Here is a 19,740-nt window from a genome sequence, read left to right as displayed (position 1 = left end):
CTTTCTTCTTTTCCATTCATCCCCTCCCCTTGGTGCCACATAAATGGAGGGTGGAGTTCATCATACGCATGTTTAACCTAGGCAAATCCAAACATACGTACTCAGTAAAAATAGGTATTGACTTCTTAAAATTAAACATGCTAGGACAGTATTTTACAGATGTATATTATGTTTTGCACGTTGGTGTTCTATCCATTTGTTATATAAAATACTGATCAGGGAAGTCCGAACAAAAAACATGCTTTAAGCGAGTTTTAAGGGACACTCAAGGGTGATTTTGGCTAGATTCAATTTTCACCTTGGGCTCTAACTTTAGAATGTAACCCCTGAGAAAGATGCCACTACACTGTAATGGGGTTTCTTAAAATTCCAAAAATATTTATTAGTGTGAGTGAGCACAGGCTATTCATTTTTCATGGTGAGGATATGGACTATGGATTCAGATGAAGGTCCTGCTTCTGGCGTGGGTAGCAAGTGGAAGTCAGGAGGGTTTGGGATGGGACATCACCTCACAATTTTGAGATGGGGTTTTATTTTGCAGATTCATGCATTGATCACAGGCCCATTTGACACTCCTTATGAAGGGGGTTTCTTCCTGTTCGTGTTTCGGTGTCCGCCCGACTATCCCATCCACCCACCTCGGGTCAAACTGATGACAACGGGCAATAACACAGTGAGGTTTAACCCCAACTTCTACCGCAATGGGAAAGTCTGCTTGAGTATTCTAGGGTAAGAGGAGACTTCTAAGTGGCCAAGTTGGTTGTTAGCAAATATGACTCTAGGCCAGCCTTCATCAACCAGGGTTTCTCATCTGAATCACAGGACACAGAAAATGATTGGAGTGACTGTTTCCTCACTTCTCCCCCGGATGGTACTTGATTACTGTCATTCTAGATGCAGAAAAAGAAGTTAATTCATGACGTACAATGGATGCCTTAGTGAAGTGGTTCACCCCGAGCAGCAGTAGCATCTGGAAATTCATAGCCATGTAGAGTCTGGGCCCCCGCCCCCAGACTTGTTATACCAAGAACTCTGGGGGTAGGGCCAGCAGTCTGTGTCTTACGGGCTCTCCAGGTGATTCTGGCGCAAACTGTTGGAGAACCACTCCCTTAGGGCATCAGGGCTTAATTCTCTCCTGAGCAGGTTGAGAAAGGCTGCAGATCCTGTCCCATTCAAGGCTGTGAATGTCTTATTTCTGAGTCTCTCGTGAGTGGCTTTGGAGGCAGTGGTGATGATGATGATTATATTTTAGCAACTGAATGAAAAATGTCTGAGGTTGGAAGTCACATCAGATATGAAATAGATGTTTCAAGTACATTTTTGTTTCTGGGTGCTACCAAGATTTTGCTTCATGTAGTTCTCATCCATTCCCTTTTAATCTCCTTTGGGGGTTAAAAATTCAGAATAGAAATATCTTCTAGCATATTCTGGATTGGTCTTTTTAGTGTGGTCTGAATTTCCCTGGGGCATAGAACAAGTAAAAGTTGAAGTTAAGAAAGTTGCCCAGACTGGTGAGACTGTTTTCTTTCTTCCTGTCCAATCCAATATATTTTTAGGTTTGTGTAGGGAAAAGGCAGCTTAAACAAACTTCTCCCTCTGCCCAATTCTCTCAGATCGAAGAATATGTTCTGTGATTGCGGCAGTGAGACAGTCCTTTGAAGGAGGTTGTCCTTAAAGAAGTCCTTTATCTCGTTAGGGTGTAGGCTTGTCGGTGCTGGAAGGACAGGGAGTGGTATATGTAAACCACAGTGGTAAGGAAACTTAGTTGTTGTTTCTGTATGAAAGTTGTTCTTGAAAGTGTTTTTGTATTAGGTTTTCCTTCATTAGGCCAATATAAAACTATTTCGAGCAAACATCAGTTCACGGTAGAAACGGGGGAAGTAAGATGGTGGGGTAAAAGTGGCAGAAGTATTGGGTGGAAAAGGAGAAGCTACTCTGAATTTGAAAATCTGCCGTCAAGAATCAGAGTAGAGGGCTTCCCTGGTGGCGCAGTGGTTGAGAGTCCGCCTGCCGATGGAGGGGACACGGGTTCGTGCCCTGGTCTGGGAAGACCCCCCCCCCAAAAAAAAAAAAAAAGAATCAGAGTTGAAAATTCCCATGTGTACTTAGTTGACTATTCACCTTAACAGCTGCATTCCTTTCCTCCCTACCTAGAAAAAAATATTGGGCTGACTTACAAAAGAAATTGAATGAGCTTACCCTGTTGACTTCAATCCCCAAATACTAGACGCGTCGGAGAGCACAAGGTCTAGGGTTCCTGGGGGACCGAAGCTGAGAAGAGAGGTTGAGAGGCACTGAAGAGCGAGCCCTGAGGAAGTTACTGTTCCCCATTACTTAGTGGCCTTCCCTCAAGGCCATCAGGGAAAGGGAAGTGGCAAGTTAACTTGAACAAGCCAGTCCTGGTTCAGGTTGTGTTCAGCTTCCAGCTCAGGTGCCATCTCTTCAATTAATTGAGTTAAAAATAAATGTCCTTAATGTCCAAGCTTCCCTCCTTCTCCCAACATTCCATCAGGCATATGAAAGAGAGGAGCAATTTTGGTGTTTCTCTGTTGTTGAAGATGACGTTCATGTATTATTTTCAAGCCCTCCACACTCTAGAAGTGCCCCTTATTCCCTTTCCGTCCTTTGGCAGAGTTCTGTAGTTTTCAGAGGATTTGACACTCTGTGGGGTTTGATAGAGAGCTGGATCCCCGATCACCAACCCCACCACACGGCCTCTAACCAGGCAGCTTCAGTCCCTTCTCTGCCTCTGTGCTCAACTTCTCTCTCCTCTCTGTGACTCCCATCACCACCCATAAATAAATAAGCTCTTTAAGATCCATAGAGGTTAACATTTAGATTGCCTTTGGAGCTGTTTTCTTACCTTATTTCTTTCATTTTGATGAAGGGAACCTTCCCTGGCTACTGTTTCTCTCCTAGCCCAAAGAAAATCCCTTCAAAGTTACTTTGCTTGCTTTGCCCTCTTTTGTGACACTTGATAAGAGGATTAGGCAGTTGAGTGATTTCTGGTGAATGAGGGTGAGATGGAGGCTGGGAAATTCCAGAGTGTTTAATAGTGAAAGAGAAAGTGAGTCACTTGTGATGGTGCTGCCAGGCCCCGGGGTGCTCGTACACTGGTCTTCCTGTATGGCCTCTCCCGTCTCTCTCTGCCTCACCCTCTTCCCTTGCCTCTGATGTGTTTTGCAGTACGTGGACTGGCCCTGCCTGGAGCCCAGCCCAGAGCATCTCTTCCGTGCTCATCTCCATCCAGTCCCTGATGACTGAGAACCCCTATCACAATGAACCTGGCTTTGAGCAGGTAAGGCCAGGCGGGCCCAGCTTTGGGGTGTGGAGTATTGGGTTTTAAGGGATCTGAAAGATCTACTTGAGGGTTTTTGTTTTGTTTTTGACCTGGCTCAGCCCCATGTATTAAACTCGTCACTGTGGGAGAAAAAAGGAGCTGGCATGTGTGTGCCTTAATAATGAATTTTTTTCCCTATCAAATTACAATAACACTGTCAAATTATTTCCATTTGACTTGGATTAACTTCAGTGGAGTCATTTGGAAATTGATTCTGCATCTGTTTTGGGGGCTCTTGGAGCCAGTGTGTTCTTCTGTATGCCTCCATTCCCCAGTATTCCCTTAAGGTGCCCCCCAGTGACTACTGCTGAGCCACACTTCCTTTTGGAGTTACGAAGTCCTGTTACCTGCAGAGCCGCAGGAACAGTCACTGGCTAGGGCAAGATTATTTTCGTCCGTGCTGCCAGCTAGAAGGTGGAGAAGACTCATCATTTCCAAGGGTGCACTGTACGCCAGCCACTTCCAGACTTTTATATGTATCTTCTCACTTAATCCTCATACTGACTCTGCAAGATAAATGTTATCCCCATTTTCAGCTGAGGTAATGGTGACCTGGAGAGGTTAGTTAACTTTCACAAGGACACACAGATCAGGATGTAGTCCCAGGAGCCCAAAGTCTTCCATTGTTTCAAAGCCCCTTCCAGATGACTCATGAGCACAGGAAAAGCGTTCCAGTGATATTATCAAAAGATATAATCATTCAGTTTAAATGATTAAAGGGGCTTAATTCATTTTGAAACTCCTTGAGATGACACTAACTTTGGTGACTCTTCTGTAGTCCGAAACGAATGGACATACCTTCTAAGAATGACCTAAAATTATTCCCTAAGCCATCCTTTCAAACACATAGTGAATGTGATTTCAGGAGTAGGTGGAAATGGAAACGGACCTCATTGGCTAACCAAGGAGCTGAGTTTTACGTCTTGTTTGGAAATTCAAGAGATGGGACTTTTATTCTTAAAACTACCAAACATTCTTGGCTCACAGAACCCCCTTGTCTTGGTAGTTTTTTTCACAGTTCCCCAGGCAGAAAGAAATGCCACACTGTTCCATTTGTTAAGTAGTTAGGTCCAAACAACTTACTTCCTTCTCAGATGACTACACTGACTTAATAATAGGATGTGTACACCTGTTCAGTGCCCCACAACTTTTAAAATCTTGGAATCAGATCAGAGCCACCACCCTCATTTCTGTTTCCTCCTGTTTTCATATGCTACTTGCTATTTATCCAAGTAGTGACTGAAAATCCAGCTTCGTGAAAACAATATGTCATCAAAAGGAATGTAGGGCTTCCCTGGTGGTGCAGTGGTTGAGAGTCCGCCTGCTGATTCAGGGGACGCGGGTTCGTGCCCCGGTCCGGGAAGATCCCACATGCTGCGGAGCGGCTGGGCCCGTGAGCCATGGCCGCTGAGCCTGCGCGTCCGGAGCCTGTGCTCTGCGACGGGGGAGCCCACGGCAGTGAGAGGCCGGCGTACGGCAAAAAAAAAAAAAAAGGAATGTAATACAGTTCAACATTAAAACTGAACTACCTGTCTCAAGGTAGTAGTTTGCATGGAGTTTCACAGGTGTTGAATACTGTGGTTTTCCTCAAAAAGTTTACAGTATCCCACAGTGCCCTTGTGATTTCGCTATGGTGCACATTGGGAACCGTGGTGGTAGGCTGAAGGCATGTGTGTATTTCCTGTTCATTACATGTTTTGATCAGAGCCAAGGCTCTGACTGACTAGAGTTGGTGGTGGGAGGGGGGAACAAGGGAGGAGTCAAAGGGTGGAACGCCATGCTCCCGTCTGTTCACGCCCACATGTTCCTGTCAGCTCTCCAGACCAGTTTCGGAGTTTTTTCTTTTGAAAACTTCAGGTTCTACTTCTGATAGACAATAGTTGAATTCAGTGATGGTGGAATCCACAGATGTGTAAAGGAGTTAATCAGGAAGCATCCCGATATCTATAGGTTTTTCAGGCTAAGACTCCTAGCATCATTTATACCTTTTTGTCCCACCATTATTCTTATACATGGTTATTTCCCACTTAATCCTTCCTGCGAGGCCTTTCATTTCAGGCTTAGGGAAATTTGATGCATGTGGTTTGCTGCTTATAGGTCAAATGACCCATAACAGAGGATGGGTACTGGTATGTGTGGCGGGGGTGGGCGGGGTGAGTGGTTTCAGGGACTTAGTTGCTCTTCATGGACCTGCCATATAGTGGGAAAGGTATCCTCTTAGTTCATTTGCTTGGGTCACGTACATACTAATCCTAAAATCTCTTCCCATTGGCTTTTCTTTTTACCTAAATTTTGTACTTGGATACTGTGGTGTCTGTCACATTATAGGAGAGACATCCAGGAGACAGCAAAAATTACAATGAATGTATTCGGCATGAGACCATCAGAGTGGCGGTCTGTGACATGATGGAAGGAAAGTGTCCCTGCCCTGAACCCCTACGGTATGTGTAAAGAGAGCCCACTTGGTACTTGGTATTCCTTTTGGATATTTAGCTTGTTCGTACATTTGAGAACCTTTGGGGCAAAGTCCAGTGTTGGACACCAGAGAAAGACAGAAAAAGGCAAGATGTGGTTCATGCTTTTAAAGAGCAAGTGACCGAGGGGTTTCCCAGAAGGAAGTTCAGAGAGCTTTTTGGTCCTTGGAGATGCCGAGCCTGATGGGAAAGACACAAGTCCATGCCTTCAGGGAGCCCCTGTTTGACTAGAGACACTTAACTGTTGTACAGCCAAGTGAGGTGCAGAGTGCTTCATAATAAACCCATTTCTTAGGGTTCAAGTTTATTCTAGGTGTGAAAAGCTAGATGAGCAAAGAGTTAATGAAACAAACTTTTCTAGGAAATGGGTGGGGCCACGGTTTTTTCTTTCTTTTTTTTTAATTGACATATAGTTGATTACAATGTTTCAGGTGTATCTAGGAGAATTTTGAGTAAGGTTTGGGATTAGGGATGGCCTATGGAAAATGAATGAGAATGAGCAAGTCATGAGTTGAAGTTGGAGTTCAAATGGTCCGTATTAACAGTCACTCTCATTTGATAATCCTTAGGGTATAAGGGAAATCAACCATGGGCAGTCAGCTGTTTCTTTTTCCATTTTCCATTGAAACATCTTTGTAGGAAACCACATCTGGTCTTGGGAACTCTAGCTGCTGAATTTGGCATTAAGGTTACATGGTGAAGGGGTGGTGCCTTCCCCTCTTGTTCCTGAGTGAAGCTTCTCTGCTTGTCTTCCAGGGGGGTGATGGAGAAGTCCTTCCTGGAGTATTACGACTTCTACGAGGTGGCCTGCAAAGATCGTTTGCACCTTCAAGGCCAGACCATGCAGGTAACAGAGCCCCTGCTGCTGACTCCAGAGGCCTTACAGCAGACCATGTAAACCCCCCTCACAAGGGTGACATCCACATCTCTCATAGAGTTCAGAGCCAAAAGGAACCGGGTGCATTGAGTAGCTGAGGCCCAGAGAGAGACTGAAGTCATATGGAGTTGGTTCTAGGTTCCTGGCATAAAGTAGGTACTCAAGAGTAGAATCTGAATCATCCTGCTTTCTAGCCTGGAACTCCTTCCCTTCTCGGTCAGTAGTCGTTTCAAACCAAGAACATTCAGCCCTCTCAGAACTTAGGGATGATGAGAGTCATCTGTTGGAATTCCATCCCTAGCTCAGGGGGGTGCTAAGGGAAGGAATGCTTAGGGAAACATTGGGTGTGCAATTACTGTTGAAAGAACCTCATACAAGGATGGTAACCAGTTGTTCATTCTCTGCCTCTACTGGGGAAATGTGCTTCTGCTTCCAATAAGAATGCAGAATTTAGGCTTGCTTAAAAGGAGAGGTTCTGGGACTTCCTTGGTGGCGCAGTGGATAAGACTCTGTGCTCCCCAGTGCAGGGGGCCTGGGTTCAATCCCTGGTCAGGGGACTAGATCCCACATGCATGCCGCAATTAAGACCCGGCACAACGAAATAAACAAATATTTTTTTTAAAAAAAAGAGGTTCTTATTAAACCGCATTGTAAATAGGATCAAATATAAGTGACTGGTTGAGAACCTTCCTGTCCTGAAGGGCCAGTCCTGTGTCTCTTGGATCATTTACTTGCTTAGAAAAGTGGTGACTTGGATAAGTGGCTAAAGCCTCTTCAGGTTCTTTCCAGTTCTGTTTGGTCTATGTTCCCACCCACCCAGCACCACCAGCAGCAGGAGTAACTGTTCTGTTTCCTCAGGTGCTGCTCAGAGATGGCAGCTTCCCTACCCTCCCTTCAAGGACTTCCGTCCTACGTGCCGCATTTAAACTCAAAAGGCAGGACCAGCTCAAGGCTGACTTGCTTCCTGAACCTTCTTTGAGACTATGTCGGGGATGATGCATGCTGTAGCTTGTTCCCCATCAGGAATGATCATGGCTGGTATCTAGCAGCATTTCTAATGTTCAGTCTGTGAAGGAAAAACGACTCGTGACGAAGGAAGGGCAGGGAGGAGCAGCACCTGGGGAGGCGGAGAACGGGTGGACACGGAGCCAGTGAGGACAGGAGGAAGATCTGGGAAATTGGCGGCTCCGGAGTAAGTGTGGAGCTCAGCGTTGGGGGAACATAACCCTCAGATGTGAGAAGTATGGGCTGTAGTCACAAGAGACTGACTGACATCCACTGGCCCTTGATCGTGAGGGTAATGCGTGGGCAGAAGCGTGGAAGGAGTTTAGGTGGGAGAAGCAGACGTTCTGTGAGAGGGAAGATCGTGGACTTTCTTGGAACTGCCGAGGAAGGAGGTCTCCACTTGTTTGAGCCCTGGGCGAGCCACTTTGCTGCCGTAATCCTTATTTAGCATTTTAAATTTCTTTTTTTATACCCTCCGCCCCACCCATAGTTATTTTTGAGACTTTAAGGACAGTTAACCCCTTTCCACGTAATGTTTGGTTATCTTTGATCTCGAATGACAAGGACTGGAGTGATGCCCAGAAACCTGGACAGGAATGTGATGACTGGTCCATGGGGAGGAGGGCAGGTACTTATCCGAAGTCAGAACTCCTTCATTCTAGACCTGCCTGTGATCTCAGAAAAGCAAATTGCCCTTTTTGAGTAGAGGGAATGAAGGATAATTTCCCCCTTATATAGTTCGTATGAGGTTTATTGAAAACACCAGCAAACTGAATGATCCCAGTCCTGGTCTTGAACTTCTCTTCCCTGTCGATGTCGCCATTACTGTGTCCCCCTCCTGCACGGTGGCTTGCTTTGGGGGAACGCAAACACGTTGTAATGTTGGCCCAAGCCAGATCTGTCTGGGGTGGTGAACGTGCCACAGTATTCCTAAACAAAGATGGTGTCGTCTGCTGTTGGGAACTCTGTGCTGTGCCCGCTTCCGTCCCCAGGCTCAGAAGTTGAGCGTGTGTTTCACGTGGGCCTAAAGCTGCTCTGTCTAGGGTGAGCCACCCAGACTTGAATCTTCCTTCCCGCTTGTCTCCTTTCCCCCACAGGACCCTTTTGGAGAGAAGCGGGGCCACTTTGACTACCAGTCCCTCTTGATGCGCCTGGGACTGATTCGTCAGAAAGTGCTGGAGAGGCTCCATAATGAGAACGCCGAAATGGACTCTGATAGCAGCTCGTCTGGGACAGAGACAGACCTGCATGGGAGCCTGAGGGTTTAGACCCTGCTCCCCTCTCCCCTCCCCTCACTCGAGAGTCCCAGCAAAGTCCCTTCCCCCACCCCAGGGATGGAGAGGCACTTGTGTATCTCCCTCCAAATGTGACATCATCCCGCAAGATGGCAAGAACCAAGCAAGCTTGGATCCCAGGGTGTGGAAGTGGGGAGGCTGTTCCCGCTCTGACCTCCTTGGCTCTCGAGCATCTGGGGCTGTGTTCATCCCATATCAGGGGCCAAGGTACCTATGCAGGAGCACCTAGGGCGAGGGCCTCTGGCAAAAACAAAACAACCAACACACCTCTCCACAGGGCCAGCTCCTTAGGGACAGGTGGAGACAGAAATTGCAATTCCTAGAGGGAGTGTGCCCAAATGATTTATGGGGATATCTGGAAGGTAGCTTGGGGTGGGGGGCTGTCCGTGACACTTAAGCAGTCTGGGTGGTTGTCTGTCTGTCTTCAGTTTTGAAGCAGGGCTTCCCAATGCCCTTTTCCTCCCTGCCTCTTTACCCCCATTATTTCCCACAGGCCAGCATAATTTTGTTTTTCCTAATTTATAGTCACTGTTCTAGACAGACCAAAGAGAAGGAACAGTGGTGGAGTCTAGGCTGCTGATGAGTAAGCTTTACCTAGCACCTGAGCACCTTTCTCCTCCGCCCCCCACTCCCTCACCCATTCTAGAGTTAAGACAGGTGGTGAATGTGACTGGGCCTGAACCAAGGTCTTGGTGAAGCCTCTGCACAGGCACCGTAAGAAGCTGAAAATGCCGTTTGTTCCCGCAGTCACTTATTTGAAAATTTCCCAGTGCAGACAGCTGTTGTGTGTATGGGATTAGAGCCACTACATAGAACAGTCTCTTACAGATTTTTTCATAAATACTAGTCACAATGAGGGTTTTACTCCTGGGGGTGGGGTACAGGGGGGAGGCTGATGCTAGTCCTGTTGTATTTTGTTTGGCTGTCCTTGTGTGTTTTCACCTCAGCCTGTAGTCCCCCTCCTCACTTCAGAGCCCAGGGAGTTGTGGGGAGCAAGGGTGGCCAGTGGCAGAGGGGATTGGGGCTGGGACTCTGAAGACTCCTCTCCTCCCCCTCCCACCGCCAACTGCTCTTTGTCACCGACTCTGATGGGTGTTTGCCTGGCTGTGTCGCTTCTCTATTTAGCTGCAGTGATCCTTTATCTGGTTGGCTCAGAAAAAAATGTGCTTTAGGTGCCCTGTGACACGGGGCATCAAGGGAACCCATCCTTCCCCTTTTTGATGTGTCCTCCTGTACTTTCCAGATTCTTACTGATAGGTCTCCCAGTGGGGTATTGGTGATCCACATGACACAGGGCCTCAGTCAGTATCCAGCCACATGTAAGGGAGAGGCTAACTTGTACCTGCTCTGCCCGCTGCTAGAGAGGCCTCTGCCTTGTGGGTCATGAGACTCCCTGGGGAAGTTGGGAAGGGGGTTGGGCACAAAGGAGCATGTCCTACTTGGGACGGCAGGAAGCAAAGGGACTGGACGGGAAGTGGGCTCGGGGGACCGAAGTGTAGCTTTGATACCTGAAGGCTGGGTCTCTTCACAAGGAGACTCAAGAAGGGGCCCTGCTTCCAATTTCCCTCTTCCATTCCCAGAGCTAGTACAGGGCTTGGAAGAATGCCCTTGGTCTGTTGGTCCAGTGTTACCTGTCATCCATTTAAGTGTTCCCACTTTCAAGTGACAATCCTCTCCTTGGTCCTGCCATGGGCAGAGCATGTCTGGCGTACTAGCCTGACTTTTACGTCCTAATCTTGAGTTGAGGAAATATATGCACAGGAGTCAAAGAGATGTCTTTATATCTGACTGTACATAAATGAAGTTTTTTTTTTTTTTTTTCTTTTTGGTGCAATAAAGTTTGTTTTGGCAGAAGGAGGAAGCGCCTATGGGTGTGGGAGGGTTTGTGTAAAAGGAAGAACGGGATTGTTCTGACAGTCACACCTCTCACCTAGGCCTGAAACTGTCAGGGATAAAGATCGTGCTCAGTGGAAGCCAACCACTTGGGTTCCGTGGTGTGGGTGGAAGCAGGACTACTGGTGGCGAAAGTTCCCATCGTTAAGAAATAGGGTCCTTTTTTTGAGGCTGTAACTTTGGCAGTCAAGGAGAGGAATGCTACCTTGGCCTTGGCTGCTTCGAAAGAAATACCTGCTCAGGAAGTGAGCTTGTCCTCGAGGACAGGCAGAGGTAGAGATGGGCTCAGGCTATATATCCCCTTGCTAAGGGAAAGGTGTCTTCGTATGGATAGTCCAAACCATTGGGTTTTCAGTTTTCTGATACCAAACTACCCCTTGTTAGGAATTCAGAATTCAGACCGTGAAGACGGGGCTTAATGCTGGCCTCCCAGCTCACCACCACCTTCTCTACTTGCTGTAGAAGGCTCTTGCTTTCTGGTACAGAGGCTTTTCCTCTTGGCCGACCATGTGTGTCGGAAGAAATTATACACAAAATGTCCTGCCAACCTGTGCCACGCAAAGCTGCGTACAGGAAGGCGTGGGCCCGGGGGGGCTAGTGGGCCTAGGCTCTAGCTTTGGCTCTGCTTAACGTGGTGGCCTCTGGTCAATAGATTCCTCACCTGCCAAAGTTAAGGACACCTATTTAACTTTTAAGGTTGTGAGGACTATACGAGGTGTATATAAAACTGGGTGTCTGGTAGGTGTTCAATAAATGATTCCCTTTCCCACCCCTAAGGTTAGAGGGATGACCTGGTGATCACTGTAGGAGGAAACGGTAGTAAGGAACCTGAGAAATACTGCATCCACCATTGGTTAATTCCCCTCAAATTAAACTTTCTTTTCTGTAACCACCATTTAACACTGACCTCTATTTCCTTCATACTCATAGCTGGGTTTGCTGCCATAACCTGGAACCTCTACAAAGGAAGCTGGAAGAGACTGAAAGCGTGACTATTTACTGGTCCGTCATGGTCTCTGCTCGTTTGAGATAAAGAACATTTTATGAGGAAGGGGTTTGAATTAACAGAGGCTATAATTTATGTCTCGGGGCCACAGAAACCAGACTGTCTAGCCAGGAGACAGAAGGCCTTCATTCTAGGCCCAGCTCTACCATGAACTTGTAGATGACCTGTGCAAGTCATTTTATACATGTTCACTGTTATCTGTGTAACTCAGGTTATCCTTAGCGGATAAAAAAGGTTTTCTCCAATAAAGATGCAATGTGAAGGCACTTTTTTAAAAAAGTAATGGGTGAAGAATACTGGGGGAAGAAAAAAATTGGAAAATTTTTGGGTTTTTTTGGCTCTTTTTTACAACAAAGTTGTCGAGGTTTTATTCACCACCAGCTCCTCCCTCTTCTCCCTGCCTGCCGCTGTGCCCCCTTCCGCATTCCCAGTCAGGGGAGGGCTTCTCTGGCCTCCTCAGCTGTAATCTCCTGGGAGTAGAGGTCAGTGAAGAGAGCCGGCAGCCAGTAGTGGGCCTCCCCTGGGGCCTGCAGGTCCAGCCAAGCCAGCCCTTCCTTCAGCAGGTGTTCCTGGCAGAAAAAGGAAAAGTCAATTAAGAAAGGGGAGTTTACATCACGTAGGGTAGATAATCCTCAAACCTATCTTGGCTTCAGTGGGGTTTTCAAACTAAATCTACAAGAGTGCCTTCACATAGTTACACAGCCAAACTAGAATGATTTGTTTAGCCCAGGCCTTCGCCTGAGGGGTGAGAAATGCCACCAAGTTGCTTAATCTGTGCTGCTGGAAAAGAGGATGATGACAAAGTGGGACGTTGTGGAAGGAAAGGCTACAGAAATATGTGCTATATGTCTCTGAGCAAATCACCAACTCCGTTCCCTAAAACAGAATGGAGGTCAGTACCTTCCAGTTAACTTACGGAGTAACACACAGCTAGGGGGAAACCTTTTCGGAAAAGTTAATGGAGAAACCATATTAGGATTAGAATGGACTCAGAGTTCCTATAGCTGGAAGTGTGCTCCAGATGGGCTGGTTCTACCCAATGTCATTAAACGTTTGTTATCCCCACTTCACAGATGAAGTCAGGTCTGTAGTTCAACTGCCTGGGTAAGGAGGAAGGTACTGAAAGCCAGGGTTCCTTCGTGTTCCTGCCACTCCCTCTTCACAACATCAGTCTTTCATTAGTACCATGAAATGTGTATATATAAAACTATATGTAAAATGCACTATAATAGTATATAATTATAGCAATGTAGTTACCATCAGTAGTTAATAATTCCCTTCACTCTGTACTAACAGTGTTACTTCCAGTACAAGCCACGTTATCCATCTGACCAGGCTTTACAGGTCAGCAGAGAGAGGCGTTGGTGACTCCCCTGTGGCAGTGGCAGCCTGGCTGTACCCACGTGCCAGGGCTGGAAGCCTGCCTTTGTGAGTTCTACCTCTCAGTGCCATCTTCAGAGAAATGCTGGGGTTGCTTCTGGTGTGGCGGCAGCAGCCTTCCAGGCAAGAAGTCAGCAGAGAGAGAGGGAGGCCAAAGCTCTTGCCTGTGTGGTACCTGTCCACCCACCTCCTCCCATCTGGGGCCCATCTTTTCTGGGCCATTCCAAAAGTCACATACCAGCACTTGCCGCGCTCGCTCCGTCTCCCATTTGAGACTGGCTTTGATGTCACTGACAGTCACATAGCCATTTTTCTGAAGGAAGGAGGAATGGGGACTGCGTCAGTGAAGAGTGTGCTTTCCCTCAGAATCCAGCATCTGCCCAGGGACGATTAATGTACCCAGGCAGGAGGGGGAACTGCCCTTGGGTGAAGCCTAAGAGAGCACCGAAGACTGTTTAGAGGGCCCAGTAGAGAGCAAGAGAGGAGTGACCTTCAGGATGACAGAGGCTTAGGTTGAGGGGTCCAGTCTTACAAAGTAGAGTCGAGTCCCTGGTACTAAAATAGTAATGTAGACTTTATCAGAGAACTCTAAAGTATGACAAGGAGAGATTCAGAATGATGGAACTGATAGGAAGGAAAGGTGGTCATCATAAACTGTTCATGATCTAAACTATGTAAGTATTCAGCCCTTGTCCCGCCTCACCCTAACCATTCCCCAATCCGGAAAAGCCCCCTCCCTCGCTTAGTTCTGTTCTACATTACAGAATTGAGAAAACTGAACATGTCTTCCCTAAATACATGAGAAGGATTTCGAGGAAGATGATATAGCTTAAGGCATTGCTGACGAACAGGAGGATGGCAAACCAGATTAAACATTTTTTCAAAGAATCCATAAAGTAGTTTTATGAAGACATCAAAAAATCTGTCCACCAAGGAAATTCAGTTAGTTGTCTGCATGTCTGTCTACACTAGACTGTACGCTCCTTGAGAGCAGGAACTATATGGTACCCATCTTTATATGCTCCTACAGCCTGGCCCAGTGCTTTGCACTGTAGCTGCTCAATAAACGTCTGCTAAATAAGCACAGGTCTGAGTAGTGCATCCATCAGACAGTTTCAGCAAAAGACCTGAGTGATGGAGGGGAGATCAGAAAATCCCCTCCCAGACTGCCCCTACACGCACATGCGCGCGTGCACGCACGCACACACACACTCCCCCCTCCCCCTCTCTCAGAAGGCCCACCAGTACCTCCGCCAGCTGCAGCACCACAGTGTGATCCATATTAAGCTCAGCTGGAACAGACTGAATGAGGTAAGTGCCGCCCACAGGGATGATGCCGAAGCCAGTGCCCAGTGCCTTTAGCTTCTTGATGGCCCTGATCAGGTCGTCTCTGAGGTGAGGAAGAGCTGCTTAAAGACCCTTGGCAGACCAGACCTAGCAACAATGCAGTTTCAGCTCTGCCCTGGGCAGGATACCCTGACTGAAGACTCAAAAGGCTGCACAACATTTAACTACATCAGTAGAAAGGCAGGGTCAAAGTGCACCAAATGGTGCTTGGACGTTCCAGGGAAATGGTATAGGAGTCAGGGTCTCCACTTAGCAACCCATTCCAATACCAGACAGAGGTAAAAAATATGCTTCCAGGAGCCCATCAGGAAATGTGAATAAGTGAGCTGAACTTAAGAGACAATAGGGAGTAGTGTAAAACTATGGCAAAATAGAGAATGCTTATCCATTTTGAAAGGGGCAACCCAGCTGATTACTGCCATTTGGAAATTCAGGCCCAGTAGTGCCAGATTTTGATTTCTTAGTTGACAACTAACTGAAATTAAAGAAAACCCACAAGATAATGTGTAGACCACACATCCAGCCCACATACTGAGAGTCTTTTTTACCTTTTCTCAAATTGGAGTCACACAAAGGCTAGTGAACCAGGTCAATTTACACCCCATCTTCTGAGCCCAACTCCTTTCCCCAGCCTTTCTCAGTGCCTGCCCTAGTCTCCTTGACCACAAATAATGTCAACAGTATATACAGCCCCAAGTATGTTTAAAAAGAAGAAGAAGAAAAAAGTGTATATACACACCCACATTATTTTTATGCATGAAAAAACCGCTTAGAAGGAAATCTACCAAAACTTTTAACAGTTGTAATATCTCAGTTGAGAAATAATGGGTTGTTTTTTGTTTTTTTATATAGATTTCTAAAATAAAAACATTTCTTCTGATCATGAAGAGGAATAAAAATGATTCCTAAACTAGCCTAGATGAACGAGTGGTAAGGAGAAAAGATTTCCACCTTTTTTAAAGACCTTTCTATACTCCAAGGGGTTGGAAGGCAAAACCTACTGGCTGACATCCTGGGCGAATTTGCCCCTTCCTTTTAACACCTGTTGATGTAGTTCCTCCAGAGTTATCAGACCTATTGGAGAGGGGGACAGAAAGCAGTTGAAGGATTATCTTTATGACTTTAAAAAAAAAAAAAGGTGGTATCTCTGAAAAACTGTAAATGCTCTCTTGACACCAAGGCTGTGTCTACAGCCAATGATTTCTGTCTATAGCCAATGATTTCTAACTAGGTTTAAGTTTTATTTCTTAACTTCAACACAGACCATTCAGTGTGCTTATTAAGATGATACCACTGGATGATCGTTTTAAAGGTAACATTCTGGGGAGCACAGAGACTCCGCTGGCATCACCACACCTTGGAGAAGCAGGGCAGGCCTACAGTCACTAATGAGAAAATCATAACCCAGACACATCATCTATCAGGGAAAAAGGCCTATTTCCTACCTGCCTATATGTTCTGTAACAACTAGGAGCCAAGCCTTCCTGGCCAAAGACCTTTGGAGAATAGAGATAATCATTCAGGTTTACCCTTGGCCATGGAGACCGGTCGTGGATTCACATCATGAAGCACTAAGATACTTCTCAGGACCTAACAGCTTCTCAAGACCTTACTGGCCTGCAGACTGCAGGATAGGAAAGATCACCTCTCATGATTTCTTCCCTCTCAGAGAAGCCCAAAGCCCAGTCCACAGGACCCAGCCCCCCTCACCTCCATTCCGGTGTTTCAGGGCCAGGCACACTTCGATAATCTGGACACCCAGCTCGTAATAGAAGTCTCCCACGCCTAGCATCTCAGACCAAAATCCTTTTCCAGCTAAAAGACAGAAAAACAAAAGCTAGGTTATTCAATAGTTACATCTTTTCTTTCAAAGCTGGATTAAAACATCTATTCTAGTGCTTGCTTCGGCAGCCCATATACTTAACAAAATACACCTATTCTATGGGGCGTCTTCTCTGCCCAGCCGTACGTCCTTCTGCTCCACTTACAACTCAGGATCCTCAACACAACCTGACTCTTGGTAATTCCTATGAAACAACTGGTTCAGACAGTTCTAAAGGTGGGCAATCTATTTGGCTGCTAACTCTGGCTCAGGATACTATAAAAGTGAGTTTCCTTTCCCAAAGCATGCAGTGAAATATAATGGGACATATGGTCTAGACAGGCTAAGAAAAAGAATATGCAGACCTGGCATTCAGAAATCCACTGAAGCTATTTTATTGAGTAAAAAATGCAAGTTACAGAGTAATAATTACAGCATAACCCCATATATTTTTTAAAAATAGTTTATAAATATGATGAAGGTGTCTAGAAAGATATACCTTAAACTGTTAACAGTACTTTATCTCTGCAATTACGGGCAGGGTCAGAAGACTTCCACTTTCTCATTTTCTTTTTTCTCCTTTGTTGACTGACTGCCTGAATACATGCTACTTTTATCTTTTTTTTTTTTTTTTTTTTTTTTTGCAGTACGCAGGCCTCTCGCTGTTGTGGCCTCTCCCGTTGCGGAGCACAGCCTCCGGACGCGCAGGCTCAGCAGCCGTGGCTCACGGGCCCAGCCGCTTTGCGGCATGTAGGATCTTCCCAGACCGGGGCACGAACCCGCATCCCCTGCATCGCAGGCGGACTCTCAACCACTGCACCACCAGGGAAGCCCAAAACATATTTTTTTTAACAAAGGGAAAAACAGTCATAAAAAATTCCACAGCAGAGCATTCCAGGGAAGATCACGTACACTGGCTACTCAGCCTGCACTCCAACTTCTCCATCTTTCCCATCAAACTGGATATTCAGCCATCCTGCTAGGGATTCCCTGAAGACAACATCCTCTGGATCTCCCTGTAGGCCCTTATAGAAGACGCCCCAACAGTAATGACAACTAGGTGAGCTTTGTCCCTTAGCAACCCTAGAAGAACACTGGACCCCTACAGACAACTCCTTACAGGCCAGAGGATCCACCCCAATGGTAGCACACATGTCCTGGAACTGCACCCGGAACTCAGGGTTCTTCCGGATCTCCTGCTTGTGCTTGCTGGCAAATTCTTCCAGGTTGGTCTTGAACATGTCCAACTGCTTCGACATCTGCAGGATGGATCACAGTTAAGTTTAGCGAACTTCCTTCATCACAAAATACAAAATTAAAGTAATAGAAAAAAAATTTTTTTCCTTGTGCTGAGAACTCTCAGGGTTTACTCTCTTAACAACTCTCATTATATAACATACAACAGCATTAATTATATTTCGCTAGTTGTAAGTGCTTTTCTTTTTCCCAGAAGAAAAAAATGTTATTAAATTGAAGGTGCAATCAACAAGGACCTATTGCATAGCACAGGGAACTCTACTCAATATTCTGTAATAACCTATATGGGAAAAGAATCTGAAAAAGAACAGACATATGTATATGTATAACTGAATCACTGTGCTGTACACCTGAAACTAACAAAACATTGTAAATCAACTATACTCAAATATAAAATAAAATTTTTTTAATCTAATGAAATTAATTAATTGAAGATACACCTAATAATTTTGTAGCATTCACATGGTGGGAAATCTTCAGCCACTGACAGAAAGGCTAGATAGGAGAGAAAGGAAGCCTGGCATGAATTAGGTGTGTTGTTTTAATCTCTGAGTCAAGGACCTCCTTGGGGATAACCGTAGATAAAGAATCTCCGAAGAAGGGATGTGGCTCTACCAGAGTACATTCTAAAGCTAAATACTTTTGGTTTGGGGATATTCTGACTTCCCATTTGCATTACTCCTTCTCTTTCCCTAATTAACAACCTATCTTCAACCTACCAAGAATAACCACTCCTGGCCCTGCATCTCCTCATTTCCAACATATTAGAAATTTACACATTATTATAATCACCATTTCCAGTTGATTCCTGCATGTTCTCTCCCCTGAGTGGGAGCTTTTGAACAGCACACCCTGTGTCTACTTATTTTCCTCAGTTCAAGGGCCCATTTCCCTGCCTCACTGCCTCCTTCTCTTCTTCACCAGGCAAAATAACTGAGTAAACAACAGGGCATGTACAGAAAAGGGAAGTGTTAGAGAAGGAAACTGCAGGAGCCACACCCACCCCCATCACTGACACACACTTCTGGTATGCACCTAGATGTGATGGTGGTGGGTGCCACAGGTTAGGCAATATTTTCATGTTATTCTTAGGCATTTAAAGTAAAAACCCAAAAGACCTAAATCAAACAACTTCACCACTTACTACCCATGTAATCTTGGATAAAGCGCTTAACACCTCAGTGCCCTCAATTCGAAAGTGCGAAGAACAGAGTTCCTTCCTGATAGGATCGTCAGGAGGAATGAACAAGACAGTGTATGTAAAGAAAATGGACATGTGCCTGGGACGCTACAAGTAGGTAATCACTCAAAGATGTTAGTTATCATTGTTGTCAGCAAGTCACCTAAATGATCTGAGCAGCCCAGAAATTGGTATTCGCCAAATGCCCTATTTTTAGTTCGATCCAAATAGTCTGGTTTATATCAAAGGTGTCCTGCCCAGCCTTGTCGGATCTCCCTTGCTGCCTGGAGCCCTCCATCCCACTCACCTGGGCCAGCTGGTCCTCAGCCAAGACAGTCCCTCGTTCCTTATACTTGGCCTGTCAGACAAATAGACCAGGATGAGTTGAGCGAGTGGGTGCTGGGGGCTCCCACTTGTACTGCCTCCGCAGAAGTATTAAGAGGGTCTCGCAAATGGTTTTCCTTAGGGAGAGGAGGTGAGGAAGTAGAATAGACGACTCGTCTGTAGTCAAATTGGGGGAAGTGGGGGAAAGGACTGATGGATCTAGGGATGCTGACATTCCAATCCACCGGAAGCTGGAGAAACTCAATTCCCCGGGACCGAGAAACCCGCGTCAGATTCTGTTGGGCGGCGATTTGAGGGTACAGAGCTCTGCGCGGAGAGACTTCTGTCTCTCGCGGGTCTGGAGTGACCGTAGGGCCCGCCTCCTTCCCCTCACCTCCGCAAGCTTCTTCTTGGCGATGGCGCCGGCTCCCACTCCGCGGCGGTGCATCCCCACCGTGGCCCGCGGGCCGCCCCGCTACCGGGACCCCGGGTCTCCGCGTCCCGGGATCCTCCACCAGCTCCCCCACGCGGATGCGCAAG

General features: G+C 46.3%; 2 protein-coding genes across 2 annotated transcripts in view; one reads left to right on the top strand and one right to left on the bottom strand.

The window, feature by feature from the left end:
• UBE2Z (ubiquitin conjugating enzyme E2 Z) overlaps positions 1-14,351 on the top strand; it is an 18,218-nt gene extending 3,867 nt beyond the window's left edge. Inside the window, exons 3-7 of the mRNA XM_060082574.1 lie at positions 542-729; positions 3,187-3,298; positions 5,669-5,781; positions 6,571-6,661; positions 8,794-14,351. Of these exons, the coding sequence (XP_059938557.1) occupies positions 542-729; positions 3,187-3,298; positions 5,669-5,781; positions 6,571-6,661; positions 8,794-8,964 (675 nt within the window). The 3' untranslated portion in view covers positions 8,965-14,351. The remainder of the gene's footprint in view (positions 1-541; positions 730-3,186; positions 3,299-5,668; positions 5,782-6,570; positions 6,662-8,793) is intronic.
• SNF8 (SNF8 subunit of ESCRT-II) lies at positions 12,212-19,740 on the bottom strand. Its single transcript, XM_060082575.1, has 8 exons — positions 19,595-19,740; positions 19,184-19,234; positions 17,560-17,698; positions 16,328-16,432; positions 15,619-15,691; positions 14,519-14,660; positions 13,509-13,583; positions 12,212-12,459 (listed from the first exon to the last, which is right to left on the bottom strand). Exons 1-8 carry the CDS (start codon positions 19,646-19,648, stop codon positions 12,322-12,324), a joined length of 777 nt encoding a protein of 258 aa, XP_059938558.1. The 5' UTR covers positions 19,649-19,740; the 3' UTR covers positions 12,212-12,321.

This window comes from Mesoplodon densirostris, chromosome 18 (assembly GCF_025265405.1).
Source record: "Mesoplodon densirostris isolate mMesDen1 chromosome 18, mMesDen1 primary haplotype, whole genome shotgun sequence".
NCBI lineage: Eukaryota > Metazoa > Chordata > Mammalia > Artiodactyla > Ziphiidae > Mesoplodon > Mesoplodon densirostris.
Note: the sequence above shows the minus strand (reverse complement) of the source record. Positions and strands in the feature narration are given on the sequence as shown.